The 20,125-nt window shown below is 35.7% G+C and overlaps 1 protein-coding gene across 5 annotated transcripts in view; it reads left to right on the forward strand.

Annotated features, from left to right (window-relative positions):
• The window catches only part of NPAS3 (neuronal PAS domain protein 3), a 620,517-nt gene that overhangs the window by 282,548 nt on the left and 317,844 nt on the right, over positions 1-20,125 (forward strand). For 3 of the 5 annotated variants that reach the window (XM_061997548.1, XM_061997550.1, XM_061997552.1), the window contains one exon: positions 18,175-18,257. In XM_061997548.1, coding sequence (XP_061853532.1) covers positions 18,175-18,257 — 83 coding nt within the window. The remainder of the gene's footprint in view (positions 1-18,174; positions 18,258-20,125) is intronic. The other 2 variants (XM_061997549.1, XM_061997551.1) reach the window with 1 other exon arrangement.

A 20,125-nucleotide genomic window follows, 5' to 3' on the forward strand; every position in this document is an offset into this window, starting at 1 on the left:
AAGCTGCATTTCTAGTATGCTTGACTAAGCTCTGAAAATCAAGTAGTGGGTACTTTGTTGTAAAATTCACTGTAATGAGTTCAGGTGGGACAGGGTCTGTTAAGTTTGAAATTGCCTCAGGCCATTTCCAAAGAACTTCTTAAAATATTTCGCTTCTATAAAAGTTTGCAACTAGCCAAAGGTATGGTTGAAAAAAAAAAACCAAAACAAAATAGCCCTGCAATCTGCACTGGATGAAATATGAACATTCTAAATACCAAATTGTTACATTTATTTTAAACATTTATCAACTCAAGTTATTTGTTAAACAGAGACTTTTCAAGCTGACAGCGTGTAAATTTTAGGTGTTTGGTTGACACAGTGTTTTTTATGCATACTCTTTTTGCTTTGGGTCTCTTAATCCAGACCATGCATTCACGAAACTGGAATAAATTTAGGACTCCCTCTGGGTTTACATAAATTGATTCAAGAAGGGGTCACATCTCTCAGTACAAAAACCTTATAAGAACTGCTGCAACTATTAGCCAATTAGCTTAATGTTACAGCTAACAGCCTGTACTGAGTACTGATCTCTGGTATCTACCTAAATAAATGACTAATACGCCTTCAATTGCCTTAGTATTCTTCAGCTACATGACCACTGTAATGCTTTGCTACTAATAAAATTTCAGATTGACTAATTTATTGGGTACCCTTACCAAAAGGTACCCTTATCTAAGTCATCATTTATATACTCATTAGAAATGGGTCCAAAATGAATTCTGTGAGGACTAAGTAGAAAAGTCTCCCTGGGATCAGCATCACTGCGCTTTAGATACATTGGCATAAATCGTGTGGAGGATCTTCTGTGGGTTTTGTGCAGCAATTTATCTATATTTTGTAGTTAAATTTTAAGCACAAGGTAATTAGAGGCCTCCAAGCTTGAAATTCGTGCATCTTTTTTTTTTTTTTTTCCTTATATAGACTCTATACAAACTCGCCAGGCCAAGTATTGGATAGGTATAAGTTGTTTGTGGAAGCTCTGTACCAAACTTCCAAATAGGTTAAAATCTTAAAACTGTTTTCTTTTGTTTTGAGATTTTGAATGTAGAAATGGGTAGGAAGTCTGTTTGTTACCAAGGGTCAATCTACAGGCTATTGTGTCACAAAGAAATATTCACTAGTCAATAATCAAATACACTGTGACCATTAAGTACTGCACCTGTTGTCCAGATGGGCTAACAATAATCATGACACAGTTGATCATGCTTGCAGAATAGAGTGGACAGAAGGTTTTGGAGGATGTTTCCAGGGTCTTCCTCTGTTTACCTAGACCTTTACATCTATACTGTTATGTGGTTGGGAGTATCTGGGTTAGTGCATGTCAATCTTGGAATCACTCTGGCAAGTTATTGCAAGAAGGGGTTTCATGGGGTTTTACTTCTTACAAGTTTTATGCTAAAATGTCAACTTTCTTTTTATTAACTAAGAAAACTATCATTTGACAAAGAATAAAGCAACAGATCTCTGCATGTTGAGAACCATTAAATACCATCAAAATTGTTCTAACTTTAAATGCAAATAAAGGTAGCTCTCCAGCTAAACTTCATCCATAACAGAATATTTTTAGAGCTATGAATCATTTATTAGTTTAGATGATTTTATATTATGACAAGTTTCTGAACACACAATTATGCACAGTACTGCAATATAAAACACAGAATCAAAAGCCACCTTTATTAAATTAGTAACTCCTTTATAAAAGGGTCTTGGACCAAAAGTATTTAAAAAGTCATAAAAGCCCATATCCCATTTCTCTTCTAGGATCATCATTTATTGGATGAACGATTTGGAGATTTTACTTACAACTTGAATAGGCATCTACTCTGCACACTATTTAAAATACATCACTTGCCCTATTAGCCTCAGTGTTTAAAATACTGTGATGAGTTTACCAATATGCTTAGATTTAAAATGAAGCATCTAATTATTTTTTTTGGATCAAAACATACTGGAGGCATTGCTAAAGATCCATTAAAATAGTTACTTATTATTTATTTACTTTTTAAAATTAAGTGACTAGAGAAAATTTATTGTGTTAAGTCAGCTCTGAACAACCTCTTAAGTTTGTCAAACTCATAAACCTAAATAATTCCATTTCAGTAAACTGAAGGACAAAATTGAAAAACAAATAATAATTAAGTTTCAATATTTCCAGGAGTTGCCAAAGGCTTGATGCAGTACTTTTCAGTAAGTTTAATACAATATGATATGAACTGAGAGTGTTGTACAGAAGCTAGTATGAAATTAGCTAGGACTAAGGAAACGGTTTCAAACTACTCAAACACTTCCTTAGTCCACAGTGCTAGTATTTGGTCTCTTGCCTCTTGATATTACTGGTAAGAATGACCAAATGAAGCATGTTGCCTCTGTGGTATTACTTGAAATGGTGCTCAGATGCCACTTTCCATCATTCGTGGAAGAAATAAGGATGAATATAGATGAAATGGATCCATGTGAACCTCATGAATTTCAATGAGGCGAAACATAAGATCCTGCACTTGGATCAGGGAGATCCCCAATATCAGTATAGACTGGGTTGATTGAGAACAACCCTGCGGAGTAGGACTTGGAGGATACTAGTAGATAAGTTGAGGTGGAAATGTGTACTCGGAGCCCAAGTACATCAAAAGGAGCATGGCCAGCAGATCAACGGAAGTGATTTTCCCCCTGTGCTATGGCTCTCATGAGACACCACCTGGAGTAATGCATCAAGCTTTGGGGTCCCTAGGACAAGACAGACATCAGCCTGTTAGAGTGAGTTCAGAGGGCCATGAAAATTATTAGAGAGCTAAAATACCTCTTCTATAAAGAAAGACTGGGAGATCTGGAGTTGTTCAGCCTGGAGAAGAGATGGCTCCAGGGACACTTTATTGTGGCTGATATCGGTATCTAGAGAAGGCTTATAAGAAAGAGAGAGAAAAATTTTTTTACTAGGACCTGTTAGAACAGAATAAAATTGGATTAACTGAATTTTTCTCCTTGAGTTATTACCCAGCTTGAGCTGTAACCTGAGGAATTAGAAACCTTTACGTGGACTTTATTTTGCTGGATCCTAGGGTCAGACCCAGTTATGGTACTGGCATGTATAAATCCATAACAGAACAAGGAGCAGCAGCTTTAAAATAAAAGACAAGAGATTTAGATTAGGCATAAGGATTTTTTTTTTTTTTATATTAAGGGTGGTGCGACAACAGATTGCCTGGAGATGTTATGAATGCCCTGTCATTGGAAGTGTTCTAAATCAATTTGGATAGGAATTTTAGCAACCTGATGTAGTGAAAGGTAGCCCTGCCCATGGCAGGACATTTCAACTAAGTGTTGTCCAAGAGTCCCTTCCAACACAAGCCATTTTATGAAAAGGTTGGTGGATTATCTTGTCCACAAGCTGGTGTTACACCTGGCTGGTGGATTCAGTATCACTCTTAGAAGAGAGCTGGAGCTCATAAGAAGGACATGTTGTCCTTTTGCCGTAAGAAGATGGTGATGTTTTTACTTTTTGCTGCTATAGACATCCTAAAAAAAGGTTCTGTTTTATGATTAATAGAATTAAATTATTTTTTACTTTCCTGAGAATTTTTTTGGGTATTTACCAAAGACAAAAAAGTACACACTTCTGCTGAGCTCAAACAGTAATTATTGTTAATATAGTGCAATATAAGATACTAACCTAAGTAAAAAATTGGTGGGAGAAAATGTATCTTCATTAATTCCTGTACATTCACTATATTTGTAACACAGATTCTAAGGAGAAACTGTTTAAAAGCTGACCTTGTGAATTGTATTGTAACACTTGATTTGCAGCTCTCTATATAGAGTAATATAACTTCTCATTCCTTTCTAGCCAGCACTATTTGAGGAAGACCTTAAATTACTTTCCCAAGTGCAGAGAAATTAGTATTTTAGGTGATTAACCTGAAAACCAAGGATAGACCTCAAGCTTTTGGAACTCCACTATCAATAACAAAGTGAGGCAAGGGGCTAGCTCCCCTTTAATAATGAGTCACAGAATCACAGAATCTCAAGGGGTTGAAACTTTGGTGATGTGAGTAGTAGCTTCTCTGTGGTGGGATTTTAGTGAAAGCTATGACTTTTACCTTCTTTTTTTTTTTTTTAAAAAGCCCTCCAGGACAAGGCTTTTTGGAATTGCATCCAAGCGTTTGCGGATGGCAGCGTATGTGTACATACTTACAGGCTAAATATAAATCTGGTTCCCTATTTTCATTTCCTTCTGGAGCTTCACATGCCTGAGAAAGTGATCCATTTCACCTCCTACAACAGAGCTTTAGGTCCTCTGATCATAATGAACTTCCTTCTCTTAGGAACTTACATGTGGCTACGTTTACATGTAGCCAATTCAAATATGTTAGTATGAATTTGGAAAATTAAGGGAAGAAAGAAGACAAATGTGGAAAGAAAATGAGTTAAGGTAGTGTAAAAGAGGAAAATATGAGATGGAAAATGTGTGCTCTGTTCTTTCCAGGATTTTTTGTACAATGAGTTTTCATTCATTAATTTAAAACTAATGAATTAATTAAGAATTAATTAACAATTGTTCTTTAGACAGAATATGTTTACACAGCAGTATAAACTAGTTCAGGGACTGGAAACAGATAAGCCCTGGTAACATAGAGGTGAAAAAGGATGATGATGAAGAGCACAGCCAGACCTTTAAGATCCACTTCCCCCCAGCCCTCCCCTCTTCCCAGCTCAGGGTCCTGATCCCAGCGTCTTTACCTCCTCCTGCTCTGAACAGCTCAGAGGGACAGGGAATGGGGGTTTCAACCAGCCCTTTTCCCATGATTCCTGCCGCTTGTCTCACCTCAAGGCAAGTGGGTTCCTCGCCAGCCCTCCTTGCTCCAGCACAGGGTCCCTGGGCAGCCCTGCACGGGCCACTCTGACATGCATTCATCCTGAGGGCTGCATTTCTTCTCCGCCTCCTGTGTGTCTCTGCGGCTCGCAGGCTCTCCAGCACAGCCTGTGCCATGGCCGCCTCCTCACACAGCCTCCTGCGAATTCAGGCGCAATCACCTCCTCTGGTATGGGGTCCAGCTGCTTGTGACTCTCAGTCCTGCCATTGCCCTCTGTGAGTCACAGGAGGACAGCTGCTCTCTCACTAAGGGCTGTAGAGGGTCTTTGGTCGGACACTACTTCTCACTTCCTTGCTCACTCACTCACTGACTGTGGGGTCCATGTGGACACCTCCATCTTGTCCCACCCTTCCACCTCCTCCTACACACTACAAAATCCCCTTCTTAAATAGTGATCATATAGATACCAGATTGGCTCAGTCGGGCATGAAGTGGATACAACTTGGAGCCAGGAGAAGTTTTGAGAACTCCTTACAAGGGCTAACACAGCAGACCCCTCTCTCTGTTACCATGAAAAAAGCGACTCCACTCAAACCCATCACAAAAACATACCCTTAATGCTGCTCAAGATAGTATGTGCCATTGGCTAAACAAGATCTTTGAACCCCACAGAACAAATGGATTAGCAACACAGGTGTGTTGTATATGCAGCTCAGAGTACAGTTGAGTACGTGTTGCCTTGTTAGGTCCAGTGTCAGCAATACTCCAGTGGCCATCTGAAGTGTCTGCTAACTAGTGAACTTAAAATACCACCTCAGTGGAACTAGAGGTCACTGTTTGAGAGTGAAATGAGGTACAAGCCAATGTGGGAGCTGCACCTTGAACTAACACTGCAGTGGAGACCACTTCTTTACTGCATTCAGCTTTTGGGAAGACTGTAAACAAGGCACAGCTTTAGAATTGTGTTAAGGTAATCCCAAATTCTTACATTTAATTAACATTCTTTAGGATTTTTTTCCTTTATTTTTTGTGCTTTGATTTTCAGTCTATCTGCCATCCACTTTTCCTTGTATTTATAAAGAAATTATGTGGTATTTTCTGAAGTCATGACTCATTAAAATAAGACTTTCTCTTCAGAAGACATCTGTCCATGAGCTGTCACAGCAATATCTGTTTTGTCCTCTTCCAGACGTATAGGTGTCTCTTCATTCCTCACATTCTTCATTTCATGTAGAAGGAGTGACTATTATTTCAGAATAATTCTCAGAGAAATTTGAAACAGAATTTTTCAGCGATACTTTTGAAAGGTTGGGTGAGTTTTGCTCAATAGTTAAACTTTCTAGTGCATTCTCCATCTTATTTGTGGAGAAATGTAGAATATGCCTTGCACCAATAATGCATTTGTAATGCAAAGCCTTTATGTTGAAAGACTTGTTTGTCAGTATTCACAGAAAATAACTTACTGCATTTCTGATTTGTCCTCCTATGTTGTTTAGTGGAAATGTATTTTTTACAAGTAAATTTCTCAGATTTTCAGGTATTATTAACAAAATGTGATGTTTGATGTATAGTAGACAATTTAAAATAATCCAAAAAGCCCTTAAGCTAGCACATTCATAATGAAAAATGTCAGAATACAAACCATCTTTCAGGAATTTACTAAAAGAAGCAAGAGAAACAGATAAACAGTGTCAGGCATTATTCATTAGGATTTCTGCAGGATGTATAAAGGTTGTGAGTGACAGGAGAGAAGTATCTGTTTGGAGTTTGAGCAGTCTTCATTCAATTCTTACTTTATATTTTAGTTTAAATATTATATTGTAGTATTATATGGAAAGAAAAAGTATTTTCCCTTTAAATTAATGAGCTTCAGTTACAAATTACATAGTTATGAAAATCTAGTTCTTCAGCTGGACTGAGGCAGCACAAGGAAGAATATGTGTAAGATTTAAAAAGCAATACTGGATTGCAAAAAATATGAACAGAATTTCAAGGACATTATTTCAGTAAAATCTCAGCTCACAGACTACTGAGCTGTTATATCAAGCAAATTATTTCTCTTTATAGCAAATGCATATGTGTATAAATAAAATGCAATTATTGAGAAACTATCTAAATTCAATACATTATCAGCATGATTATAAAGCACTTAAGAAAAAAAAAATGAGATATATTTATCAGTGCTCATAGAAGTGAGAAAGAGCTGGTTTAAAGACTGTTATCTTGCAAAATGAAGCTTTGCCCCCAAAGTCAAGGTAACCATCTGTGTCCATGTCTGATTCAAGTACTGTGTGGGGAATGAATTCTGATGCCTTTAAGTAAATTTGCTAAAGAATACCAAAAATATCTATCTAGAATATCCCATGACACTGATGGTTAAGATATTCAAGGTATATTTTCAACTGTGCCTGCCCTGCTTCTTGTTGTTCAGGACAGCCTTCACTTTTTCAGATAACAAGGGTGAATCTTAGCTATGACATAACCAAATAACAGGAATATTTTCATTCAATGCAGAAGAAATCTTGAGTTAAATTAATTCCTTACACTAATGAATGCAACTCGGCTACAGTGGATATTGTGCCTATATACTAAGTTCTCTGGCTGTAGAGAATTTGCTTCTTGTTTTCATATTAGTAGCTCTCTCTTCTATAACTATTCTATCTTCAGATAAAACTCTTCTATAGTTCCCTTGTAGGCACTCTCCAGAGGTGAAGAAAACTGGACTTTTCTCATATCAGTATTTTAAAAGGATCCTGTTGCGTATAAAAGGAGAAACACCAATTGTGCTGAAGCCAATAAGAATAATAATAATAGAAAATATATTAGAACTTCTTAGTTTTAATTTCTAATTCTAAGCTGATTCAGCATGAACTGTATGAATTCTTTTAACCTTTAACAAAAATTTAAAGACCATATCACCATTTCTACTGAAGATTTAACTGTTCTTCTTACTGGTCATTGGGATTTCCAATAGATTCTATTTCTTTAAAGACTACTGAAACATACTTTTGCAGATGATAGCACAATTTTGGTGTTTTTTTTTTAAATTAAGAACACAATCAAAAGTGCTGGATACCATTTTTCTTTACTACCGAGAATTTTTATCAAGCTTTAATTTTTTTTTTTTAATTAAACAGCAGCATGATTAAAGACAAGCGGTTCCATCTACTAGTTGTAAGGATTTAACCAGTATTGTGATGTATATGACCACTTCCCTTGGGATCTGCTTCATTAGAACCTGGGGATTTCTTGTGTAGCTTACGCATGATTGTTTTTACTCCTCAGCAATACTGAAATACTATTTTAGCTCTTAAAAAACTTCTTGGGGAAAAATTCTATTTTTTTTTTTTTCCTAGCAGGAAATTAAGAACCAGTTGCAATAGATTTTAAATATTTGTTACAGTTCTACTACAGTTGGTCTTTGTAATCTCCTTAAATTTCTTCATTTTTTTTTCAAATCACCAAATTCTCAATAGTTGTGTTTTCTTACAGTCTCCCTTATGAACAGAGAGAAGCAGCAGCTGGAAGATATGCAAAAATAATTGACTAGTGGTACAGTTGGTTCTTACCAGAATCCTCAGTTAATTACACGGTTCAGTTTTGGCAACTGATAAAGATTTTTTTTCTCTGAAAATGTGTATTGATTGCAGATTTGTACCCAGTCTCACTTCATTTATGAATCTTCGTTATATCTTTTTCTGCCCGCATCACAAAAAGGAAAAAAGGCATGTAGCATATAAACAAATCCACCACCTACATACACTGGTCATAAAACCAAGTCTGAAAAAACAGTAAAGCCCTAAATTCACCTTAGAACCTGAAATAGTTATAAATAGTTGTGCACTTGAATTCATTTCAGTACATCACCTACTTTGATAATTATGCATTAGTCAGTAATTGTCTGGTTATGTCATAGCTGGATTTTGCATTCCAGTCATAAATGTGACACCAACGTTTGCCAATAGCAACATTTGACATATTTTAGAATTTTTAGTGTTCATTTAATGTAAGGGAGTCTGTTCTTTTCCAGTGTTCTTAGCTGAAAGGTCTTCCTTTTATGTAGCTTGTGATAGTATGACAGAAAAAAGTGAGTATGCTAGAAATGCAGGTGACCAAAACCTGCAGCCACTTACATCAGGTACAGGGGTTTCTTTCTCTACAGTCTCTCATGCAGTATTCTGCAGCCCTTGATCTGAATTTAAATGGCTGTATCAAATGGGAAATTTGTTCTTTTTTGGGGTGTCTGGTATTGAATGTTGAACATATTACCCAGTTCAATGACATCTAAAGCTGTTAGTTTCTGAAATTACATTCCACTTGCTGTCAGAAGAGGTTACATATATTTCTCAAAAAACTTCAGTGGGTAGTTGTAGTCACGCAATGAGTGGTTGTCTTCCTGTGCAGGCAGCTGTGAAATGTTTTGCCTTAGCATCACACTTAGCAGGGATAGCACAGCCCTCATAGCATACAATATCGTAGGCCATTAAGTATTTAAATCTTTAAGTACAGTGGATATATCAATTTCAGATTTCTTACTCCACCAATAGTAATGAGAGGCTAAATGAAAGAATACTAGCTGTAAAACATGTTGTTATTTGTTTTCTGTGTTTTATTCCTTTTTTGTTAGAACAAAGTAAATAAGTAATTTTTGTCTGTCAGATGTTTTCCACTGAGCACTGGAGAAAGTTAAGTTTGTCCATTAAACGATATAGTAAACTCACCAAAATAGAGGGAGAAGTAAGGAAGAAAAAGAGGGTTATGCAAGAAAGCAGACTTCTGTATAGGATGGTCTTGTTAGGAGAAGCTGGATATGTTTCAGTGTTAGTAAAAACAGGGAGGATGTGAATCACAGCTTGCACACTTGCAACACACTACTGTCTAAGGCATAAAAAGGCAATTGTATTGGTGCTAAGGAGAAGCAGCTTGCTTATTTTGTTCACAGAAGTTTCTGAAATAACACTGCCAAGACTTAAGGCAAGAAAAAAAGGGGAGACGTAACAAAGCATCATTTCTTATTCTTGACTTTTAGAAATATATTATACCTTGCTTCATGTAGATTGAACAGCTTTTGGTCCCCTTGACATACTAGTGGCATATGAAAGCCCTGTGGATGGATGGAGCGTTAGATTGGAAGTAATAAGGTTGTGCCTGACTTACCTCCGCATTTGTAGCAGATGTTACAAATGTCATAACATGAACCTTTGGGATCAGACTGGAAAAAAAAGCAAGACAACAGATGTAGGCCTCTCAGTTTTACCAGCAAGTATAGTCTGACACTATATAACACTGTTCTGACTTGATGTTAATACCCTGTCCTCCTCCTGAGAACAGAATCAGTGACACTAACCATTTCTATAGCACTGAAGCTGGAAAGGGGTGACAGCAGTTTTCTTCCCAGAGGAATTTTAATACTAGCTTACAAACAAGACAATGGGACTATTACTACAATAAGTGTTTTATTGTTATATCTGAATAAGAAATCAATACTCATCACTCATCTGAGGGGGAGATAACACTGAATTTAAAGGAATTTCTTCATGCTATTTCTGCTGCTAGAGCCAAATCTTGCAAAGTGGACATTTATCTAAAACACTGCTAAATTCCTATATTTTTACACACTCAGTTCACCCCATCTTTATGTGTCCCTCTCCCTTGCCTCACACATCAGTCTCTACTTTGCCTTTCTTTCATACTTTGTAGACTTTTTCCCCATCTCTTTCCAGCAATTAGATTTTCTGAGAAGCTCCTATCTGACTGTAATTATTGAACCCTTTCATTAAAGCTATAGTAATATCTAAAGTATCTTTTACTTGCAGCAGTCTCCACCACCACCTTCTCAGCTATCCCATCTAATGATTTTACAGTTCTCAGAATATTTCAGTGCTGCTTTTCACATTGCCCCCTATTTGTGACTCATCCTTTCTGGACTGAAATGTAAAACCATTTTTCTCTCTTTAAGATTGCTGTCATTTAATAAAATTGACATATAGTTGAAGAAGAGTTGGAGTTACCTGCTTCTTATTGTATTTGTGAGAGTGCGATATAAACAGCCTTTGTTAGGATCGTAATTGTTATTCTTACATTCTATATAAATTCTTCCTCCTAGATTTTTGGGAGCAAAAGGCAACACTGTAAATATTTGTAAAATAACCAGTGTAAAGTGAGTTTGATTCTGGGAGGTAGTTCTAATTCAGTTCTATCAGAGACAATGATCCCTCTCCTCCATGTCAAAGTGCATTTTGCTGCCTTACAGAGAAGCTAATGGCCAGAGCTTATCCCCCAACTTTTTTTCTTTTTTTTTTTTTTTTTTGTAATTGTTTGTGTAGTTCTTTTTCTTCTCCTAGTATTGATTTTAATAGAAATTATGTGTTCTTTACTTTCTGCGTTGTCCTCTACATGGTGGAGGCTGTGTGAAGTTATTCCTTCCCCCATTTCTCAGGAGTTTTGGCTTAAAGCAGTGGTGATTCTCTCTGCCACATCACTCCCTCAGGTGCTGCCATTCTTGAACTGGAAGCCTAGCTCTCTCCCTGAAGAATTTCATTGTCAAGGAGAAGAGTGGGGGTTCTCCTATGAAGAATTTTAATCACCCCATCTGTAGCCCTTTTGAAGGAAGCACAATAGTTCCTATAGTAACTACTACAGTGTGGGAGAAAGGCCAGTGCTCCTGCCCCCAGCCACAGATGGAGAACTCTCTTTGCTTAGATGACTGGAAATTCTTGCACAGCAGAGACTTCATCCTTCAGAGTGAAAAAAAAATTCTGAAATAAACTCTTAAAGTGTACAAGTAAGTGCTAATTAAGATACAGTGCTAGTTGAGTTATCAAAAATATAAAACTCTTGAATATACTTATTTTTAAAATGTCTCCACTCTTGGGAATTTTCATTTTAGGCAGTTCAGAAAAGAATAAGGAGACATTTAAGACCTAAGAAGTGCACCGACTCTACCCCTCCTCTTCAAAGAACAAATCCTTCGGGAAGGAGTAGACCTACAAACAAGATGAAAATGACTGAGAAAAGAAAAATAACTGGCTCATAAACCAGATAAAAACTTACACTAATACAGCCACTTACCTAGTTTCTTTTTTCCATTCACTTTGAATGTGAATTATGCATCTTCAAATCCATTGATTCTAGACACATTAACAAGACATATAGTACTTTTTGCATTTATGACATTTTAATTTGATCAGGTTTAAGTTATTGCAACTAAAAAAGCTATTTTAAAAAGTTCAAAATTATGAAGCAACTTGAATTTGGAAAGCAGATTTTCCTATAAAATTTGTTTAATTCCTGGACCTTCTGATGAAGTGTCATGAATGAACTGGAAATCATGACACACACTTGTGTTATATAACTTTTTCTTAACCAGTTCATTTTTCCTAACTACTTAGTTATTCCATGGGAAAAACATGATTTGCTTTCTCAACTGTGGATTCCTTAGTAATCAATACGTGCTCTGTACCAGTGACCAGAAGGTGGGCATCTAGAATAATAGGCATTTGTGAACAGAAAAATAGATTTGAAATGCTATTGTTAGCTTTGTAAGTTGATTATCATATATTGCATTATGCATCTTACATGTTGTCCTTTGTGACAAATTTGTTCTGATACTTTATTGCTATGATACTTGGTTGGTAATGGCACAGCATTAATGATTCCCATAGCTTTACTAAACAAAGATAAAATACCTTTCCACATATGTTGCAGCTCTATCTGAAATTTATTTCTTCTTCCCATCTGTGAAGGTGGGTAAAAAACTTTAGGATCATATGATGGTTTATGGTGAGGTAGACTGGTTGACATAATTTAATTTTTTTGGATACCCTTTCTGAATTAGAGGACAACATCTCATCATTATGTCATACTGGTTGTCTACTATTCATCTCTCAGTCAGGATCTGAATGCCCATCATCCGTGGCTGATGTCCTCAACATATGTGTTAGGAAGAGGAGTTCACTCTTGCTGGAGTTTTCATTCAAAACTTAGAATCAGTCATAAATGGGATAGCAAAGAAAACCCATATCCATCACAAGACATTAAATATGAAGTAAAAGAATAATTTAAAAAAAAATTTGTGAATGTAGCATACATACATCTGACCTTTCTTTCTGAGACTAATGTTTGTTACTCTTTGTCTGCTTCCCTGACATTGCCTCTTCTGTGGTTCCATTTAGCCTCTCAGTCAATGTCCCTGTATTTTCTAAAACACAGACTTTAAGCATTTCCAAACTACTTGTTATGTCTCATAGGAAAGTCCCAAGTTTTTAAGGTGATACCTCACCTCTTCTTGTAAAACAACCCTGATTACCACATTCACCTGCATTGTTCTTTCACGAGCATTTGGGATTGTTCCTAGAGATTTTTCTTTTTGTATCTACTTTACACCAAGGTAAATTGTATTAGAAGTTGTCATTTCTATATACTTTTTTTCTACTTTGAAACAAAAAACTGTTAAATTCTGGAAAAGAATATTTAAAAGATTGTAGCTGCACTCATACTGTGAGCTGTTTACAGATACAGTCATATGAGACAATTCAGACAATTCTACCTCTTATGCTCTCTCATCTGAAATGATTAGGTATTTTGTTGATAGCTATAGGGAGAAATATTAGCCAACCTTATGTGAAGCTTCTATGCAAATAGCCTGATATGGTTACATATTTTGTGAATAGAACAGATAGCGTTTGCCTTGATGGGGTGTTCATAAACTTCCATATTTATGTAGGTCTGCTCAGGCTTTGCTAATTAAAGTGTGACTTCATTGACAGTCATAATTAGAGTTCTTCAAGGTCAAAATGTGAAATATGATCTCTGTTTCTTTGTAATTCATCAGACAGCATATTACCTAAAAGGATGTTATGAGATGGCTCTATGTCCACTTCTCCTTCCAAACGTACAAAAAGGGTCTGGTTGCATCTTGGTCTGAACTTTTTCCAGACTTTCCACAATACCAATTTATGTTGCAAGATGGCATGCCAAGTCTCACAAAAGTATTTTAGGGGAAACTGATTATTGTACTGGTGATAGGTGCTTTCACTCCTGGTGATCAAGGATTGCTGCTTAATTAGAACTCTGTCTTCAGTAGCAAAAAGTCACAGTGAAATCAGTCTTCATCATTGTGTCCTCCAATAGATTAGAAGTGAGTTTAAGGGGAAAGTCTGTCTCTTCAGGATGCATGGAAATCTTTGTTAGGCAGTCTACATTTTTCTTTTCCATAGTTTCCCACTCTTCCTAGCACAATTCCAAATGCTCTTGAGATTGCGTTAAGCATGCTTAGACTGCCCCCAAGATACACTGAAAGGAATGTGGTTCTTCCTTCACCTTGTGCTTTACCAGAATAGTCATTGAGGGAGGAAATTTAAAGAGGAATTAGTGAGCAGTTAGAATTTTTTCCTTGTTAATAGCTTGCTATGGAATAATTATATGCCAAGAATAGAAATGTCAGTCTGGATAGAAAAGTCATGGTTCAATGCCATGCGAAGTAAAAGGTTTTAGTAGCCAGATTCCTCTGCTCCAGCACTACTAAGTGCATGTGTGAAAACCAACTTTCTATCTCCTTGTTACTGTTAACAGTTGATATTTAATACAAGTATTGCTTCAGTCAACTTTTTTATTAACCAAGATATTTCTGCATTTAAACCTTAAATTTTGTCAATTAAATGTAAAAAGTACAAAATATGAGCATTTGTGAAAAAGCCTAGAGATGTTTGTTCATACTGTTAAAATAGGAGAAGCGTGAAGAGGAGTTTAACCTGGATTTGGAGCTTGTTTCCTTTGTGACTCATGTTACAGTTTGGTACGCATGCTTTAGCCTCTCCGCATCCTAATTTTCCCTACTTACTGTTACTCAAAAGAAGAAATTTACTTTATGCAGGCAGTATTTTATTCCTGTGAAGAGTCTGCGTTGGTTTTTTTTTTTAATACGTGCATCCAGATCTTTAGGTCTATGAAGTTTGTTGAGCTACTTTGATTTGTAGTTGTTGTGGTATAAATCCTAAATCACTTACTTTCCAAGATTTCTGTGAGCAGCTGAGCTGTAGCTGTTGATGATTCCATCCACAGGGTGAGAGATTGAGAGATGACTGGCTGTGGTTTGTGTGATGGAAGCCAGTTCAGTATTTATAGTTTATGTTTTGAAATTTTAGAAAAAATAACATGACCTGCTTTTTAATCCAACTATTTCAGTCTATGTCTTCCTTTCATCTATTGTCATGCCAAAAATCCATTCAGTACAAACAAGAGGCTTTGTGCTGCGATTGGACTGAGAGATTGCCATGTGCTTGAAAGGTATCAATGTGATATGCATTTATATACCCCAAATGTTGTTATTTCTTTTCATGTAGATAGGTATCAAGAAACCTTGAAAGCTCAAGTAAGTAAAATAATGAAAGAACTAAGTCAGAAGATCAAACAAAATAAGTCTGTTTCCCGTATTCTGAATTTACCTCAATATTCTTGTCTCATTCCTCAAAATGTGCAGAATGATAGGGAAATGAATGAAATACAGAAAGCGCATATTTAACATCTATTCAGTTACCAAAAAAGAGTCACAGTATGGCTACTAGAAGCATACTACTTTTCTGTTTCACGTATCTATGCTGATTGTAGAATTAGGAACTGTCATTGCAGCCCCATATCATCGGAGGAAGTGCAAGACACATAAATCAAAGAGTTCTACTGCTATAAAAATATCGATAATCTGAATGGCATGAAAGTACTACAAGATGTTTATCTTGTTTACCAGCTACTAGGATGCAGGCATTGATAGAGGATTTAACTGAGAAGTGTTAAAGCTAAGATTTGAGCATCTCATGTTTTCTAGTTGGCTCACTGACTTTGAAGTGTTTTCATTTAAGCTATAGAACTGTCACAAGTATGAAGAACTGATGACTTACCTGTAAATATCATTTAAAGATAAAGTGGTCGTTTTAAAAAGTGCTGCACTATCTTCATGCACTTTTTAAAGTTATGATACTCGCATGCTAAAGCCCCTGCAACTAACAATTAACATCATAGAACTGGAAGCGATACTCAATATGTAATGGATACAATTTAAAATCCTTGGGGGTTGTAAAAGAAGAATATAGGGCAAGAACCAGAAAATTAATTGGAAAGCTAATTCTGGATGGTGATATGTTTAAACAATATGTAGAAAATTGAACACAGTCTAAATGGAAGAATGAAAGAACCTAAAGAATTTCAGGGAAGTTTAGGTTTCTTTTCTTTCTTTTTGCAATGCTTTTATGGAGACTGATATGAAGCACTGCCTAGCAGGCCCAAACAGTGAATTTCTTTTCTCTTCCAGGTAGATTATTAATGAAATGAGCATACAAAGCACATTGTTAACTGATAGCAATAATAATGGGAATACTGATAATCTTTACAATGCTATATATTTTGTTTAGTCCTACAAGTGAACCTAAACTTTCTCTCAGAAATATAGGTACAACTCCAGTTTAAGCAAACCCGATACTATATCTGGAGGCAGTGTAAGGACAAAAGAATAATCTTTAAGTCTGTCTGCAAAAGGAGAAGTTAAAAGAATTTAGAAGATTTAATGTGCTCTTACCTTTTTTTCATGAAATAAGCATTGCTGTTTATAGTAGGCATTACTGCAGCTTTAGAAAAGATGAGACAATGCTAGGAGAAGCAAAATTATTTAAAATTGGAAGGCTGATGTAGAATAATGTAAGACTGACAAAGTAACTAACACTTGTAAAAGGATAATATTGTGCTGACAGGACTGGTACGTCACTATACTAATTGAAGTTAAAACACCCCACATACAGCACTTGGTCTGTTACTAACTTTAGTTGCAATGTAAAGCAGCAGTCTTGAAGAAGACTTTTCTCTTTTTAATTAATATCTTTTTCTTAGTTTTTAGCATCTTACGTCCTTGAGTACCTTGAGAGAAAAGAGGAAGACTTAGAAAATAGTGGCTCTGTAGCAGTCACCATTTGTAATGATGAGCTATTGCCTGAATCTATTAGCAATTAAGCCACCTGTTTGCCCAATATAAATAGCTTGGAATTTCCTGCAAGGAAATTACATGAAACATCAGTAAGGAGTGATATTACATTTTCAGGTCAATATGACTATCACTACTTGGCATTTATCTTTTCTTACTGATAGCATGTTTGGCAGGCAGCATCATAGATGACTACTAAGAAATCATTGCCCTGTGTTTTGTTTTCATTGGTGTTAAATTAGCCTGTTCAGTAATGGCAGTTATCCATTCTGCTTTTTTTAGTAGATCCTTGTTATTTCTTTTCATACATTGTAAAGAGAACAATATGTAAAGATGCACAAGTGCTGTGATGGTTCCAGAGTCATTAGACCATCAGGATCTTTGGATGTAAATGTTTTTGTACACACCTTAAAAGGGCGCAGAATGAACTTCACCTCTTCTTTCTGCTGTAGGCGTGCCTGGCTTTGGCACTAAAACAGGAAAGGTGGAAAGGTTCCTGTAGCCCTGTGCCCTCTCCTCTGTGCTCTAGCTTCCTCTGGTCATATGGCAAAGATACTCTAGAGCTAAGAAGAAATCTTAGCTTGCAGTATATACGGTTTGGTTATACTCAGATTCTGTTGCTGACTTTGTGCTTCTGGCATAGAGAGTTTAATGAAATATAAGTTTTATGATTTCTCAGCCTTTTCTGTAGTCATTTATGCCTTTGAAACTGGCTATTACTCCCTTTGTATTTTTAAAACTATATACTTTAAATGTAGGACCTGAAGCTTCCACCTATTCCAGCAGCTAACGTGGATATCTGGGGTACTACAGTATCTCCCTATGCTCAGCAATAACTTTGATATCTCAGATGTGATTGCAAATGTTGACATTTTAATGCTGTGTTTACTTCATTTCAGTTTTAAATAAGATAAATAACATGTCCAGATAAATCTCTTATATCTTTCTAATTCCTAAGTAATATTTTTTTCTTATCACCACATTTCAAAATATTTAGATTGTGTGTAGCCTCTTTTTCAGTAGTATTTTTTACTAAATTTAGCATGCTGTGGTTAGCAGGTACAAAAAAATCTTCTGGAGGGACTTGGGACATATTTGAGCAAGTGATTCCTTCTCAGAATTCTTGGACATTTGAATAGCTTATTTGGAAAATAAGCTATTAAAAAAATCTTTATCCTTCAAATTTGATTCACTTAAAAGTATGTACCAATTTTGTTTCCTGTATGCTAGGCAAACTTGAAATTAGCACAGGTGTATAAGATGTGAAACGTATAAATAGTTGGTGTCAAATGGTATGATCAGGTGTGCATTAGAAATGAATGTGCAGACTTTGCAACATAATTGTTTTTTATTCAGTTATAGGTGCCCAGCGCAGGAGAAGTCCCAGTGCCCTTGCCATTGAAGTATTTGAATCACATTTGGGAAGTCATATTTTACAGGTAAAAAAATGGCTTTTTCAAGAAAAATCAAAATAACTAGCTAGTCATATTTCTCCCAATAATTTCAGTATTATTGTTGTCAGCAGTTATATGAATGAGATTATTTGTTTTAAAGCTCACATTTCCTTCTTGATTGTGATTGGGAAAATGTTAATGAGTAGTAGGGCAAGTATTTTGTTGTTTAGAACTATGTAGCAGGCGTGTAGAATGCTTTTTTTCATTTATGTGTGTCTACACAAAACATTATGTTGTGTTGGTGATTTGATTTGCCTTATGTGTCCTGTATAGATTTAAGGAGGTTTTTCTCCTACTTTTATGAGCACTGCTTTTCCTCCTTGATATCCCAGTTGTCACAATTATATATCACAAATTTGCAACAATCTGCAAAGAGAAAAAAAAATGAACAGCAGTGTGCCTCTTACATCTCTTAGCTATGAGATAAAAATTCATCTGATATTTGATAATGAATTTAGTCACACTGTAGAAGTTGTTATTTTCCAGAAAGATTCAACTGAAAACCAATGACTTGATGGAATTATTCTTAATGCAGTCTTAGTTTCATCCAAGTTATTGCAACCTTTCTTAGGATGTGGTAATCAAACATAGAACCAGAAGAAGTTAAGAACAAAATGAGATGTGTTTTGTCAGCACAGTAAAACCCCAGCACTGTGGAAATAAAAAAACGTGTAGTCTTTTTTAAGTGCAGCTCTGAATAACTCCTCTTATTTAACAATGTACACAGCTTCTCAATGCAAATATCTTGCTTGGTGTAGTATCTGTTGAGAGGTACAAAAGAAGTAAATTAGGATATTATCATGAGAAATAGTTCACTTAATTTGAAATTATTGAGAGCTATCTCTCTGTACTACCTCAGCTGTGACATTCAGAACTACTATGGATAATGTTAGATTTTTCACATCTTTAGAAAGTACCTAAATGCAGAGTAGCAACAAAGATAATTTTAGGAAATGAAAACGGGAAATTAGCTGGCAGAATTAATTTATTTTTGGAACAAAAATCATGAATGAAGTAGTTTACTTAGTTGTACACCCATAGCAGTTTTTGATTCTGTGTGGAAGTAGTTGTGTTATAGTTACCATGTCAAAGATATCCACACCAGTATCTGCAGCCCCGTGTTTGCATAGTAGACAGAAACATTGTTACACTGTCTCATAAACGTAGGAAAAAAGATGAAAAAGTAGTTTTGTGATATTTCAGTTTAAGTAATTTGTCAGTGTGTTGGTTTGAGTATGTAAACCTGCATTGTCTTGTTATATATCCTAAAGGTATGTTTTTTTCTTTACAGTATGAATTATAACAAGTATTTAGATAAAATCTCATGGACACTGATTTATATACAATCTATAAGTATTAGCTATGACACTTCATGAATGAAAATTAAAAAAACTAGGAAGAACACTTGGAAAACTACTTGACTTTTGAGTTGTTTATTTACTGCATATTAAAACAATTAGTGGTTTTATTACTTATTTAAGTTAGAATTCCCCTTTGTGTTTTGGTTTAGGATTTTTGTACTTCAATGTGATAAAGTGTTTTCAGGATATAACTGTATCATAGTACTAGTAAAAAAACCTTTGTATTGCCCTTGTACCTGTAACTGAGGATTTTCAATCAAATATGAGCATCATATTGAATATCTCTTAAGGTGTGGCTTTTTCAGAGAGGGTGGTGCTTTTACCAAATTGCTCCCATTAACCTCTCAATGGATAGTAGAAACTTCTGACATTTAAAGGAAAATACACTGTTGATGATGGATAAAGGAAAAAAATCATTAATAGTAGTGGCAAGTTTATCATGATATGTTAAAATCTTGTCTTATTTTAGCAGACTAATAAACACTTGATAGG

This window comes from Colius striatus, chromosome 6, assembly GCF_028858725.1.
Source record: "Colius striatus isolate bColStr4 chromosome 6, bColStr4.1.hap1, whole genome shotgun sequence".
Classification (NCBI taxonomy): Eukaryota; Metazoa; Chordata; class Aves; order Coliiformes; family Coliidae; genus Colius; species Colius striatus.